General features: G+C 38.4%; 1 protein-coding gene across 4 annotated transcripts; it reads right to left on the reverse strand.

Annotated features, from left to right (window-relative positions):
- Positions 1-957: 957 nt before the first annotated feature.
- LOC310896134 (uncharacterized protein) lies at positions 958-6,003 on the reverse strand. 4 transcript variants are annotated; one of them, XR_014581215.1, is made up of 5 exons: positions 5,854-6,002; positions 5,515-5,547; positions 3,826-3,935; positions 3,277-3,367; positions 958-1,374 (listed from the first exon to the last, which is right to left on the reverse strand). XR_014581215.1 is itself a non-coding variant. In XM_083828045.1 (4 exons), exons 1-4 carry the CDS (start codon positions 5,870-5,872, stop codon positions 1,228-1,230), a joined length of 309 nt encoding a protein of 102 aa, XP_083684171.1. In that variant the 5' UTR covers positions 5,873-6,003; the 3' UTR covers positions 958-1,227. The 4 variants fall into 4 exon arrangements, 1 of the variants encoding a protein (XP_083684171.1); XR_014581216.1 differs by having other exon boundaries at positions 958-1,685; positions 5,854-6,000; XR_014581217.1 differs by lacking the exon at positions 3,277-3,367 and having other exon boundaries at positions 958-1,685; positions 5,854-5,994.
- Positions 6,004-16,095: the final 10,092 nt, after the last annotated feature.

The raw sequence follows: 16,095 nt of genomic DNA on the forward strand, positions 1-16,095 counted from the left end.
TTTTTTTTTTTAATAGTACACAGGAAAGAAATCCCTGTCACATTTCATTATTCACTCCTTCTCATTTCCTCTTCTTACACTCAAAAGCCATATCAAAAAGTCAGACCATGACAGCTAATACAACCTTCTGCCTTTAAAACAGAACTTTTTTTTTTTTTCCTCAAATGATCCATTTCATCCTCCCTCTCAAACAAAAACTCCCTCTGGATATACCAACTTATTGGACATAAAGCCTTACATGTTTGGAAAACCAGGTCAGAAGAAACTGACTTAGTGATCTGCCTCTAGAAGCACATCCCTGAAGTGAAAGCCAGAAGTTGTCGTGCACAGAAGGTGTGCAGGTTTCTAGCACTGCCAGCAGCAGGATTCCAGAAGCTGAAACCACATCTATGAGTGATAAGGCTGCTGTGGGCACAACTTCCTCATGCAGTAAAACAAGAAATAACCCCACATTAGCTTTACGCAGGCTGGTACTTTGGCACAAAACTGTGCATTGAACTGAACATGAGCCCAATGTGAGTCTGAGAACAGGCTAGCATCTCTCAGCAAAGCTGATGTAGAAGTTAAAGACAGACAAGTAGTTACAGCACTTCTGGGTCCATCAGCTGGTTGCACCCTTGTGCACCACATTTCAAAATACCCCATGTCGATTCTCACTCACTAAAACAGCAGCTTCCTTCCAAGTCTAATATTTTCTCAACACATATTTTAATTCCAATAAAGTTTTTGGATAGAATAACAAGCCTTTAGGCAAAAGACCTGGCTGTAGCTTAAGATATCCCAGAGCAGATGCCTGCATGTAGGTGTGTAGAGGTGCAATGGATAAGTTCCCACTACATGAGGAGTCACAAGTTAAAAAAAGTAAAAGGAGTCTGAGAGCAACTCATCTCACCTACTCTGAGTGTCTTCATCTTCAGTCCTGCCTAAGATCACATTAAAAAAAGAATATATTATCTAGCAGTTCAATGACAATTTTATTACAATTAATTTTTATGTACAGTGCATCAGAAAATAGAAAGCTGCTTGTGTTGAAAGGTGAAAAATAAGTTTCCATTTTTTTCAGTAAAAATTAGTCTTTTATAATGTTCTAATTGATGTTTATGAAAGATCAAAATTATTCTCAAAATTTTTGCTTTTAATTCAAAACTTAAAATAATATGAATATTTCCATAATGACTAAATAATATTAAGACTAATTTGAGAAACTCCGCACTAATTTCAACACTTTTATGAGATATTTCTTTTTCTCAAAGGAGGCTGTTTTTCAATGACAGGATTCTTGAATGAGGAAAATGTCATCAACAGCATTTTCATTCTTCGCTTGGCCTCTGTCATCTGAATTCTGTCATGTGTGAAGAGCACATACTCAGTGGGCTGTGGTTAATCAAAATGGAAAAGTTGTTGCAAAAGGTTTCAAAATAATTTCTATGTAGTCACAGACTCTCTGATACACCACAATCATGTTATTCCTGCAACAGGAGCAATCATCTAATAGCTCATTGCCATCTTTCAGACACATTCTTTCAAGGTACAAAGTTCACTTTGGTTTATAAGCTGCTCAGTCTTGTTTTCCAGCACCATCACAGTTTCTGGCATTTGTTGACACTGTCTCCACCTTACGTCAACTTGGTTTCCTCAGCCATATCATGCCCTCTCCTTCTGCACTGAATCTATATTTTTGCATTCTATTTTGACAGAAGAAAGAAAAAATAATAATAACATGTACTTCCAGCTAGAATGATTCAAGCCCCGTACACTTGAACTAGTGAGTCCTATACTCCTACATCACTGCCCCGTCATTGTCATTAAATTAGATTTAATTCACCGATAAGTGCACTGAAATGAAATCTAACAAGGCACATTGAAATCAGGTGCTTTTTAATTGGTTCTGCTTGTCAACCAAATATATTGTAATACAATCAACTGGATGTGTCAATCACATCCAGAATGGCAATTTCACCCTTGAAACCTTTTATTCCAATATTGCTCCAAGCTGTCATGTGGTTGTACTGTACCAGACCCAGTCCTGAGCTCAAAGACAGCAAGCAATACTAAGGGGACTGAGCAATATCACAGGATAACCTTGCACTCAGATGTTATCTGAGATTTCCTGATTAATAGAAAAATAAAAATCAGATACAGTTAGACATACCATACAATTTACTACAGAAAAATCCACCTGCACAGCCCCGTCTCATGTCCAGCACCATTTATCAACTCTGTCTCAGCACAACCCTTGAGTTTGCACCTAGTGTCCTGGCTTCTGGCTAGCACAGAGCACTGTGCGGTCCCACGGAGCTCTCCAGTGCCCCAGACAAGCTGCCTAGCAATAATGAAGAATACACTCATCTCCAAGCTTTCCTGAGAGCTGGATGGCACTGCCTGGTGAGGACTGAGGCAGGCTTAATCCTGCAGGACACCCACTGGCCATACAAGATCTGGGTCAATGAGAGAGTGTTCAAAAGTGCAGCTTCATCTTTTTTTTTTTTTTTGTCTTTAATGTTGGATGTCTGAAAAAATCTTTTATCTTCTGTTTGTTTGATATTAAAGAGCATGCTCTTTTCCACTAGCTCTGAAAGCAGTGGCACTTAATATTATCATTCAGAACCTCTTACAAAAATTACAGATCCGAAACTTTAATCTTTGTAGTGATTTCACGTCTCTGATGCATTAAATATTAGTGTTTGAGATGAATGCTTTTCACAGATAAACATATTGTATAGCAAGACAGAGCTCTTCCACCTACTTTTTTTTATAAGGCTCAAAAATGTACTTACAAATGAAAACACAGCTCATGAGCTTTCTTATCAGCCAAAAAAAATATGCAGGAATGTACACCATAATGATAATAATGATAACTCTTGCTTTTTCCAATCTTCCATTCAACCAAGGAGATCAAAGAGTTAATGAAATAGATCTGACCCTTCAGCATTTTTAAAGCTGTTTTTCCTTGATAATGAAAATTTTAGACACAAAAGGCTATAAGACTCCTTCCATACTTAAGAAAATCATCTGCACAAGTGTTTGCAAAATCGGGGCCATTAATTTCCAGACAAACTGGTGTCTTGTGTAAATACTCATGTTTTCATCTCCCTACTTTAAAGAACTGAAGCAGAGTTTATGAATGACATAGCCCACTTCAGGTAGTCAGGCTGTCTGCTCAGCACAGTGCAGCCATGAGCAGGAGGAACTAGCTCAGCTATTGTTCCACACAGTATGCATACATACCGATGTAACCACCTGTCCACACCACTCCCAGCACCTGGGCAAGCTCACCTTGAGCCACTGCACTTCTGAAAGGGATCTGCTAAACCCCTCCATCCAAGAAATCTTTAGACTTCTCCCTCAAGGTTAGTATTTTTTTCTCCTAATGTAAGAAAAATATCTTTAGGCGATTTTCTGTATTTCTTAATCCTGTAATGAAATCTGTGACTAAGTTACCTGGGAGCCTCTCCCTGTGGTGAACATTAACTCATACCTTTACAAAGCAATTGACTACAGCTGACCACGTCATTAAAAAAAGGTGTCATTAACAAGGAGATTTTTGTCTTAATCTCTCAGGAAAAGCAACCACAGCTTGTGAATGGTGAAAACGTTTAGATATTTTGGAAAACATTTAATGCTGATATCCGTACTGAAGAGATGGCTCCTTTCTCCCTTCCCATTACTTTTCTACCCTGTAGCCCCCACCTTTTTTTCTGCCAACTTGTTAATGTCAACTTGATAGTTGAGATTCACTACAGGACTGGAAAGGGCATGTTTTGAGACAGAATGCCCAGAACCAGCCATTCTCAGTAACTTGAGCATAATTTTTTCATACCTTACCTTAAAATTACTCAGGAAGCAGTTTTGCTGCTTAGAATCATGGTGCTTCTTAGTTAATGTACTCCTTCTCACTGAAGCCCATCTCATCTTGTGACAGCACTGCTCTTCAGCTTAAAAGAGAAAAAACTGTTTTCTTCCTCCCTTAAATTTACCATCAAGATGTATTTTCTTAGTGTTGCATCCCCTCTCTGTTTTCAGTTTGCTCTTCCTTTTGCTTTTCACATCACAGTTTTGCTATGCCCTGATATTTTTATCTGCCAAGAGCAATTTATCCTTCCTGAATATGAGTGACTAGACTTCTACACAGCATTCGACATGCTCGGTAGTACCAGCTTCAAAAGTACTTCTCTAAAATGATTGACCCGTTTTCTATCTCTCTTCCAGTCCCCTCCCCAAAGAGCCCTTTATTGGAGATGTCTCTGGCCTTACAGCGATTTTTTTATTGCTCTCCCAATAGCAGATTGCTTCAGCTTGAAGGCATTTCCCAATTCTCCTCCCTTAACTGTTTCTCAGTCCCTTATTCCCACTACAGAAGAATTCCTTTCATTCATTTACCAGCTCAGCACCCTAATATTATCTAAAAACCTTACGTAACTTTTGTTTTCCTATTTTAACATATTAGCATAATATAATTGAAATTGCTTGTGAAGTCCAGAAACATTAATTTCAAGGCACTGTTGATTGCATTGTTCTAATACTTGCAGTAATATCTCCACTGTATGATATGACACCCTCCAAGACAGAAAACAGGCTTAATAAGCTTTATCATCTCCTCTGAAGCTAATTACTTCTGTGGCTTTCACTTCACAACACATTCTGGTTTTTAAAAGTTCCTCAAAACATCCCTCTCCACCACCAGTTTTTACCTTGACAACACACTGCTCATTCTCAATTTATTTCCTAAAACATAACAATGCCTCTCCACAGCAGTCATTCAGTGAAGTTCATCACCAGCTCCATCCCCCTTAATAGACATTTAATTATTTTAAGATCCTTTAGCAGAAGAAGGAATGAAGCCTAGTTTTATGAATTCAGGTCCTGTAGCTGGATTCTCTAGCATATAATTAGGTGTGATGTCTGATTAAAGCTTTTCTCACAATCAGGACATTCATAATAGCTCTCTCTTGTGGATTCCCTGGTGTCTCTGGAGGGCTACATTCAGAAGTCAGGCTTTCTTCCAGAAGGAAGACTTTACAGGACTGTTTGAACTATCTAGTTGCCCATTTCAATGAATGTTATATGAACATATTATCTTCACATCTACAAACATTCTGTGGAATTGTCTCATATGCTGATAAATTTTGAAATGTGAAAGATACAGCTAAACAGGGAAACATAGGTAGATACATATAAAGGAGAAAGTAATCAGTAGTAAAATCACTAATCACTTAGTAAATAACATTTCCTAAGCCTCATATCCTTAGGAAATATCTATAATATCTCATTCTGATATATAGCTCCTTCTACCATGAAGCATTATAAAAATCTACCATTTTCACACCTTTAGAGAAACACAAGCTCAACTTTCACCTCCCAGGAAGAAACAAGAAAGACAAAAGCCAGTTTCTATGCTGAAACAACTACTGTTTCACTTTCAATCCATTTACAAAGCTCCTTCTTCATCAGACTCTTGATTTTGTAAGAATCACATTACGTTCCTTTTGTGCAATATTTCTCTTCTTGTCTTACCTACAAAGACAGTATTTCCCAAATGTCCACATACTAAAAAAAAAAAAAAAAGAAAATTAGAATGACAGCTAAGAGTTTTTGCTAAAGAACAACCATTCCCCAACTGTTCATTAAAATACAAGCCGCTCACAAGTAAGTACACAGCCAAACAGGCATTAAAGAAAAACTATTTTGGGAAGCCTACTGCACTGTACATATGGGCATCTGCTTGTATCTGCTCTTGGAGACAGACAACTGGGCTAGGTGGACTCCATGTCTAACCCACTCTGATCCTTCTTATGCCCTCATACAAAAGCATCATGGTGAGCTTGCCATGATAGCATCTGAAATCTGACCTACCAATGCCACAGTTTGTCATTCCTGGAGACCAATGTCAGCACCACGTTCACTGGCCGACTTCTAAAACCTCTCTCGTAGATATTTACCAGTCTGTGTGCACTCTTCAGGCAACCCCGGTGGCACGCTACTCAGATATGGCAGCAGGTGGCAGACTGCCTAATGGTATCGTTTCTCTCAAAGCAAATCTGCTGTGAGAGTTAATTGAAAGCTTACCCGGCTGTACCTGAGTTAGCTCACAGAAGCGCTAAACAGCAGGCTGCCAGGGATGTGCAAGCCAGCTACACACCTCGGAGGCAGCAGCATGTGGATAAAGCTAATTTGCCACTGCATTGGCATCATGACATTGTGTGTGGTACACAGGCAGCTGAGTACCATATTTCTCTATAAAATTCAGACGTTAACTAATTCCAGAACCAGCACTGGACTCTGAGAGCCTCAGAGAAGTGGAAGATACAGGTTTCTCAGTCCTCTTTCACGAACATCAGAAGACTTGTCCTTGCTTGTGTATATGCATTCCCACAGATTTCAGCCCCATAGAACTGCCCTCCTTGCTGGTCCTTCAAGTGACTGGGGAATACCCAAATCTGGCTTCAGTCAAACTATGAGCCATATCTACAAAGGTAGATACAGGCAGTGGGAAATGAATATATAAGGTCACTTTTTCCATCATGCCCCAAGCATTGTAATCTGATCTATATTATTAAATTGTTAGAGTGATCCCTAGTACCGTTTATGCCTCAGGCCAGCTGCTACACTCCCAGTATCGCTTTAGCACATTTCAGGAAGTCATCCCATGCCAAGAGGCATTTAATATGAGATTACTCTGTTCTGGAGGATAGACTTGACTAGACTAGCGTGGCTAGATTCTGGCTAGTGCCAGAAAATGGCTGTGGATATATTTCACTAGTATAAATGCAGTTAAAGGTAAGTACATATTTAAGCATTTAATATTATGTCATTTCTTAAATTCTTGATCCGTGTCTTTCTCATGAACTAGAACAATGTAACAACCCACCACCTACAAAATGGTATTGTCATATTCCCTTGGGGATAGCAATCACGTTACCCTGAAAGAGCTATGAACTCATTCAGGAAATTGCTGTTACAGTTCAGTGCGTGATCAATTTGACAACATGCTGACAATTCACATTCACATATTCACTGTGAATTTAACCTTTTAAGTGATAATTTACTCTTAATGGAAACAAAATTCTACAACTGATATTACATAAAATGTGAAACTAACTAATATCTAAATTTGGTCCTGCCTTCCCTCCCTTGATTATTATGAAAGTCCTCCAGAGTTCAACAGTGTAAGAGTGAATTGAGTCCTTCACGTATTTGGAGAATAGGTAGCTCTTGATTAAATGGTTCATTCATTATTCCGCACCACACAATATCTATTTGGGGATATACTTTTTTTCTTCTCCAAAATGATATTTTCCATATAATTGAAATAGAAGGCAAGACCAGGATGCTGTTCATACAGATATGCAAGATAAATAATAAGCAGAAGAAATTCTGTTCTTTTAATAAGTATCCGCTGACATTCCTTGAATCTAGTGACACATTCTTTTAATGACTCCAACAAGGACTGAATATTTTTATAGAAACATAGGAGAAGGGTGAATTATGTCAATTTGTACATCCTGAATGAAAGGAATCAAAGGAGTATTTGCATGTTTGCATACATAACTGACTGAAAGTCCATCCAAATTCACTTATTATTTCATATATCAACACTCCACTTTTAAGGAGGCTGTTAGGAAATGAATTTGTCAGCTAGGTGAGAATGTTTCTGAAATGTTATACTTTTTAGACAAAAATTGTGAAAACTACAAAAAAACTACAAATTAAAACAATTTGTAACAATTTGTAAGTTCTGTTGCATTGTTTTGTTCTGTTTGTTTGCAGTTTTAAGTAAAGAATGTGAAACCTAGTAGATCTAGAAGTTAGGGCATCAAAAGTTGAACAAAAGTTCATGACCATATGACAATTTCCTTCTGTTCTGATTTTCACCACAGTACCAAAATAAAAAAATAAAAATAAAAATAAAAAACACTAAAATCACTTCACTGGTGCAACACTCCCTGATGTCATAACAAATTATGACTTTTTCATCAAAACTCAAAACTCAGTACAAAAAATCTGCATCACCATAGCTTCCACGTAGATATCCTGAGAGTTGGTTAGATCCTGTTAAAAGAACAATGTTTCTTATACAAAAAATAATAAAAATAATTTAAAAAATCAAGTTATGTTGAGCTGGAATTTATATTCAGTATTCCAAGCTGTTCTAGATCAGTCTGTCACCAGCAAGATGACACTGTCTGATATCTAACACAGTGTGAATGAAAGGTACATATTTTGACATCTCTGTTTAAGCTACCCTCTGTCTCTGCCCCATCCTTCTTCCTCCCTTTTCTAGCAGAAACCTTAAGATAAAAAGGCCCTTCTATTCCATTCTTAGAATAGCAATATTTAACTGTGCCTACACTACTCATAAACTTTGAAGTGACTCTGAGTGTAGAAATATGTTTGTTTACCTTGTTTCCAGAATGGAATTTATGTGCCTACAACAGGATTATACTTCAGCATAATAATAAACACTCATACAACTGCAGGCAAGATGGGGGGAATAATTGATTGAAGCAATTCAGATTGCTTATTTTTTAATTTCTTTAGAATTTATCAAGTTACATTTTGATATTTAGTCAAGATCACTTTCCAGTTGTAGCATGTCTCTGAACCCACTAGCAATATCTTCAGAGTGCTTTATCCAAGATACTGTGGCCGAGCAGTCTTTTTGGGTCTTTCTATTTTATTCATTGAGGAACATCGGTAACAGAATATACCATTACCACAGTCTAGATTATCCTGCAAATAGTACAATGTTATTCCATGTGGCTTAAGAACAAGTATGCTGTGGGACCACAGCATGAGGGACCGTGAAGGAGCGGCAGAGATGAAGAGTTAGGGACTGACCACAGCCCTCATTCCCCATTCCCCTGCACCACTTGTGGGGAGGAGGTAGAAAAGTGTGAATGGGGAGGGAAGGTGGTTTTAGTTTTCTTTCAGTTTCTCTCTGCTCTAGCTTGTTAGTAATAGGTAATAAATTTCATTAATCTTCCTATGCTGAGCCTATTTTGCCCACAATGGTAACTGATGTGTGATCTCCCCTCCCTCTCAGCCCACAAACTTTTTTCATCCTATTTTCTCCCCCATGGCCTTCTGAGGAGGGAGAGTGAGAGAGCAGCATGGTGGAGTTTAGCTACGTAACAGTGTGAAACCACCACACTAATATCTCTCTGTTTTGTTCTAAGATTATGTCAGCATATCTTCTGGTCTTAGTTTTTGCTTTCTAAGATTGCTTTCTAAGATTTTTTTATATTGATTTTAAATTGATATCTACTTACTTATCTATTAAGTCTATAAAAATCTCTACCAAATGTTGTACTGTGCGTAGAACTGAGTATACTGCACATGTATGGGTCCCCTGTTGGACAGAACATAGTTTGGTAAACTTAAATTATAATTGAATAGACACATAACAACATAAAGTCCCTGCCCATCTGTTTCATCCTTTAACTAAGTATTTTGGAAGGAAGCAATTCACCCTGGTAAGATCTCACAGTAAATTATGAAAAGAATGAGTAAACATACATGCATTTCTGTTTGTACTTGCATTATCTCTCTAGTTAGGATGAACTACATTCATCTGTTTAAAAATAATAAACACAAGAAATAAGTGATAAAACAGGCACTGTTCAAGAAGGCTGACAATTCTCATAGACTTATATTCTTTGCTGCAAAGTAATCTTTCTCTTGCTTCTGATAACTATGGACAATATCCTTACAATATCCTTACACTAACATTTTAGTATCCACAGGCTGCTGCCATGTTCCCACTTCTTCTCTTTTCTAGATTAAATAAAGCCAACTGCTTCAGAAGTACAGTTTTCTTTCATTTCAGTGGGTTTAGTGGTCTGTCTCCAGTTTTTATATAGATCCATCTTTAAACATGTTGCCCAAGTTCCAGTTTTTCACCAGCACTTAACAGAAGAATTGTTCCCTTTATATACTATTCTTGCTAATATATCACAGAATGAGGTACATTTTTTTCGTTATAACATCCCAGCAGGGATTCATGTTTCATTGGTGATTTGCTATAGCCCTCACGGTCTTCGCTGCACTATCTTTGACAACTCAGTTATAACTCGTTTTGTACTTAAACCTTTGATTTTGCCTTCCTGAATGTTGAACTATACACTTCCCTTTAGTGGATTTTGTTTCTCTGATTTCAGATTATTTCTTCAATTTATCAAGAACCTTTGAATTCTAATCTTTCTGATTCCTCCACAGGGCTTTCAAATCATTCAGCTCAGCATCATCTGCAAATTTTATAAGCTTAATCTTTATTCTGTTATCCAAATCACTAATGAGGATATTTTACCAGCATCAGAAAAAGCCTAAGGGACCTAACCTGAATTGTCCTCCCAGACTAAAAATCCCATTCCCTATGTTGTGTCCTGTAATGTTTGATGTGATGAAGGCTTTACCATTAACTATGCATTGCATCACAGCGTGAAATTAACAGGCTCCTCCACAAAGCTTAGCAGCTAGGACAGACAAAAGTAATACAGTCTGGTCCCTCTCTTTGGTTACATTAATATTTGCTGGTGTGATATTAAATTCAGGAGATTATAACTGATAAAACTCTAAAGCAGATAAAACTGGGGAAAAAAAAAAGTGTTAATTTCTCTTTCAAATTGTTTGTCTGCTAATGTGATGAGCTAAACTGGATGCTGCGTTCATCATGTACATGCATCAAAGGGTCTGTCCTGTGAGGTGATGAATATTCAGCCCTGATTCAGCCAAGTGGATGGAGATATGAATCTGGTAACTCTGTGTGGTGGGAGGGGTGAAACAGAATTTTCACCCATTACCTATCACTTTGCTCTAGGCGAGGAAACTTTGCAGCTGAAGAAGCCCATGTGCCTAGATCCAAAGCCTATGTTGTTTTCAAATGTGTGTTTTTAGCAGAAATGTGAGTAAGGTTGAACGGCTTCAACTATGTAAAGTAATACAAGATTATCTTTGCTAATGTCCAGTCATGTAGCAAGGGATCACTTCTACCTGTCACATCCTCCCTCAGCCTTGTGGGGTTATCATGCACAGTTGTAGGTGGAGAGAAGACACCTCTTCCCAGCACCACAGCTCATCACCTGCTCCTTGCTTCTTCCACAGGAAAAGAAGCACACAAGTTGCAGTGTCATAACAGCAAAACAGGAAACTGGATGGTTTATGGGCTTCTAATCACTAGTTTAGAAAAACTATAAGCAGAATGAAGCAACACTGGGGAATTGGTATTTACTGGGTAAAAGGTGGGAATGAAAATGTTTAAAAGTTATAGAACCTGGACAAGTTCAAACAGAAGCGTCTAACAGGGAAGTGTAAAGCAACTGAGACCATTTTAGAAATTCATGATCCAGAAAATTTGCTATGTTCAGACTGTCAGTTCAGCTAGGAAAAAAAAATAATAATAATAATAAAAAAAAAAGTAAAAGAAAGAAATGCTTCAAGAAAATAAGAAAGGCTTTTACTGTTTTATATTGTGCTGTCCAAGTAGAACTCTTGCCTTTTCATCAAAATAATTCCATTTCTTTTGAAGGAATACATAATATAGGGTGCAAATACCTGTTATACTATTCCCTGCCTTTGTTCTGCACACAAGATTTCTAAGGGTATTTAACAATTAACTATTTCTGAAATCAAAGATCTCAAAAAAAAAAAAAAAGCTCCAGGTCAGAGTCAATGTAAACACTCAACAGCTGAGGAGATCATGAGCAACCCTGAAGAGATCATTTCTTCTGAAAGTTTTACTACTTTACTGTGTTACTCCAGAGTAAGAAGCTCACTATTCTAATACATCCCCAGTTATGCTATCTGATGTGATCTTCACTGCCTCTCTTCTCAATATACAGCAACAACGCTGGCTGAAAATATCATTACACACATTGATTTAGCTTAGAAGAAGGAAAAAAAAATTGGAAATTTACTGGAAGCAATAGCCTCCCAAATGGAATAAGTAGTTAAGAACCAACTGGATTTTTGGTAAAGTTGCTTCATCTTGCATAACATTAAGGCTATGAATGTAGCTTTATGTGTAGGTACTTTCACCTAGGCTTTCTCCCTTGAACTGATTAAAGGAATGATTAAAAAGGTATGTATTTTAGATAGGTAGGATGAATATATACTTGAAGATGCCTGTCTCTCTCCACTCACTGTAAATGAAGTTTAAATGAATGGCTGAAAGTCTAAATATACAAATTCTAGGCAGTTAAATTAGAGGAAGCAAATCCTGCCTTAGAAGTCCAGAATGACATATCATTTTGATATTCACAGACTTTTTAGAGGTGAATGATCAAAGAACTGTTGTAGTGGGCAGAGAGGATTAATGAGTGGAAGGGGTGGGAAAGGGTTTATGTCAGTAAAGCATGAAATAAATTGGAGAGGAAGATTTGTGCAGCCTCAGCTTAAGGACTGTGTGCAGTTTTGGGCGCCACAATATAAGAAGGACATAAAACTATTAGACAGCATCCAAAGGAGGGCTACAAAGATGGGGAATGGAGGGGTAGATGTGTGAGGAGCCGCTGAAGTCGCTTGGTTTGCTCAGCCCAGAGCAGAGCAGGCTGAGGGGAGGCCTCATGGCGGCCTGCAGCTCCCTCACGAGGGGAGCGGAGGGGCAGGCGCTGAGCTCTGCTCTCTGGGGACAGCGACAGGACCCGAGGGAACGGCATGGAGCTGGGACAGGGGAGGGTCAGGCTGGGTGTTAGGGAAAGGTTCTGCACCCACAGGGTGGCCGGGCACTGGGACAGGCTCCCCAGGGATGTGATCATGGCACTGAACCTGCCAGAGTTCAAGTGTTTGGATAATGCTCTCAGACGCATGGCCTGGTTTTTGGATGGTCCTGTGTGGAAGCAGGAGTTGGACTCGATGGTCTTTGTGGGTCCCTTCCAACTCGGGATATTCTGTGATTCTGTGAAGATCTTCTGCAGGAGTAGAATCAAGATGCTAACAACTTTTTGCTTTTTAGTTATGAGGGGCAAAAGTGAAAAGACTTCTTGTACCTGAGGGCTATGTGGTAACTAAGAGAATCCACACTTACCACTATGATGTTCGAAATGAGGCTGTATTATGAGAAGATACTGCAAAATGAGGCATTTTATGTGTGTGGCTGCTTGACATTTTATTATGTCACAGGTAAAATATGCTTTGGGGTTCATGGTGGATCTCAGTCTGAGAAATGCAGCATAGGGTTTGAAAGTCAAAGCATACTGTTACTAGATATAGTAAAAGAACTGCAGGAGGACATTGTGCTAGCTCAAGTATACTGTTTCTGGTGTCCAGAACCAGTCAAGTACCTCTTATGAGACCTGCACTGACATTTAGAGCACTGAATTCTCCCTGCCATGTATCACCTGTGATAAAAACCAACCTAATGTCATTATCCAACTTGTATGTTTATGCTCTTACCAGTATCTAGTCAGTTTTCAGAACACAGATTCAGATAAATTAATGGTGATGAAAAGGAAACCTAGCTATCTTGCTGTTCAATTTCTGTGAGGCAAAAACAGGTCTGTCCAAGCTTATTTTTCCTTACTGAATTGTTTTTATATTGGCCTTTATATATCTCTAAAAAATCTTTGAGATACAAAGCTGAATAAGTGCAAATCCATCCACAATTTGTAAATTTCTCCCAGACTTATAAAAATGCAAACAGCTGCAAGCCATACAGAACAAGTTCATTTTGAAGAGCTATTTAAAAAGTGTGAGTGATAACATCCTTCATATGGCATATGAGGCAGTAAACACATAGTAGTTGATTTTTGTGTACTTTGCTTTTAAATTATGAAGCGCTCTTCCTGCAGAGATGGTTTTCATTTCATTCAGTGCTCTGAATTCTGTGTGAGACTGTACTGTCTGATGGGCACTTGACTTTTATTTTTTCTTCTTGTTGGGCTTTAATTTAAATGAAAATAAAGGTAATCAATGTTAAAAGCTCATATATGAGAAAACTTAATTCCAATCATGTTAAAATAAATAATATTATAATCCCTATTTAATTATTTTGGTTGAAAGGAAACAGTTAGAGCTGCCTCTAACTTAAATGTTTTTTGCTTTAGTATCATTTAAAATTTATTATTATTTTAAAGGTAGATTTATGAATAAAACATAGGACATCTGAAAACAGCCTGGCTTTGCAGTGTTATGAATGGCAAGCAAAAAATAACAAACTAATCGGTGTGTTAGAATTTCACTCTATGTTTTATGGGAAGAATCATTACAGATGGTTTAACATCTAAATTACTTTATCTGTTGAGGTAGCCTTGAGAACAGCAACAAATTTGAATAATTCCTGGCTTTCAAGTTAACGTAGAGTGACTTCTCATGATCCCATTTCATTTCAAAAATGTAGATATTTACTAGGAGTAGTTAAAAATAGATTGTTAGGAGGGCAAGTGATAATCACCTGCTGTAAATCAGAAATTACAAAAGCAGCACTAGCACTCATTCAAACAAGAATTACTAGCACTAGAGACAGAGCAGGATTAGCACTACTATGGATTTTCTTTTCTTCTCACTTCTTGGAAGATGGGAAGATGTGGTTTCTATTTATTTGATCTTGGAGGACCCTGAGTGCCCTCAACTGTGATGACTTGAAGAAAAGATATAGGCGTCCAACAGCTCACACAATGAAATCCTTGCTAGCATGAGGAAATAAACCTTTCCATCGCTCTGCTACATGTGTGCCTGTGGGAGTAGGGAAAGGTGCAGGCTGCAATAAAAGAATAATGAAGGCTCAGGATTTCTGAGCTCTACAGAAAGAATATGAAGCCAATATGGGGTACAAAACCCCACTGCACAGGGGCTCCTTGTTCAACAAAGCCTCATTTGATATTATTTTCTGTTTCAGCATGAACTTTTGTCGTTACCCATTGTTGCTTTTCATTTCACTTTCAGTACCCACACATATACACCCTAAGTGGCTGCTTCCTGCTTGCAAAAACAGAGCCTGCAATTAATCCTCTCTACCCTCAAGTACCTAGTATTATTGAACTTAACAATGCATATGTTACAAGAAATAGAGGCATGGTCTAAACAATATCCCATGACAAAGTTACTCAGTTTATATATATTATAATGTTATACACATTGTGAGTAAGTATAAACAGAACTCCTGTCTACACAGGATTTCACTTAACAACTTAATCCATGCACATTGGAGTATGTGATGAAAAGTCAAGCCATAGAAAGCATTTGTATTTTCTTCACAAATGCTCCTTTAAACACTGGCAGGAAATTACAGCGAGACACAGGGTAAAAGAGCTCCCAATTCTGAAAACACCACTACTGCTAATTGAAAAGTTGTGTATGAGAACAATCCAGGGACTGCCCAACAGATTAAATTAATTTCTGTCTAATGCAGCAGTTTTCTTTCAAGGTAAAGTCACAACAGAGGCATATACACCTACCAAAATTGTGGTGAGGCACCTCCTGTCTGTTGCAGCCACTTTAAGTAGCACAATCAGCAGTGGGAGAATCACAGGGCAGACCCTGATCTGCATTGGAGCCAGCATGACATTTAAGTTCCCAGCTTCCAGGTGAGAGACCCAAGTGTGCTGCCATCCAAAACCAAAGTTGTGCCTGGAGAGGTGAGGCGGGATCCTCTCCCTGAAGTGCATGTTCTCAGATAAACTTTCTGTTCACCACGAAACAAGTAATTCACAGGCTCCCCTCACCCACTCCTCCCATCAAGCCATGTCTTCATTCCCTGACAAAAGTTCATCTCTTTGTCTTCAAATCTTCCAACCTGTGTTCTGAAATGGTGTATACTGTGTGCTGTGGGGCAGGTGACCTGAGGGCTCTTGGCTGGTTTTCATGCACTCCTTTGCTCAGCAAGGGATTCTGTAATGGAGAATTTCAAGGCCAAGCTGAAGGAGAAGGAAAAGGAGAATGAACTGGCAGGCACGTTTCAAACGTGAAATCTTTCTTTTCCCCCTTTCCATTCCCCATTTCATTACATCACAGAGATGTGTTCGAGCATGAGAACAGTAAGAACAGAAGATTATTGTGCTAAGTGAAAGGAATGCACCCACACCAAGTACAGCTTTTACCCGGTGATTCTCGAATCAACACTTATTGTAGTAGGAAACAGTGCTTAGTTCCATGAAGACAAGA

Source organism: Anser anser (assembly GCF_964211835.1).
Source record: "Anser anser genome assembly, chromosome: 3".
NCBI classification, from domain to species: domain Eukaryota; kingdom Metazoa; phylum Chordata; class Aves; order Anseriformes; family Anatidae; genus Anser; species Anser anser.

Bases quoted from the DNA above. Each gene is read 5' to 3' on its own strand.
- LOC310896134 (XM_083828045.1), bottom strand. The intron at 3,936-5,514 runs GTAAGACAAGAA...TTCTCTTTTAAG, and splicing joins GGGAAATACTGTCTTTGTAG to CTGAAGAGCAGTGCTGTCAC. The intron at 1,375-3,825 runs GTAAGGTATGAA...GATTAACCACAG, and splicing joins GCTTCCTGAGTAATTTTAAG to CCCACTGAGTATGTGCTCTT.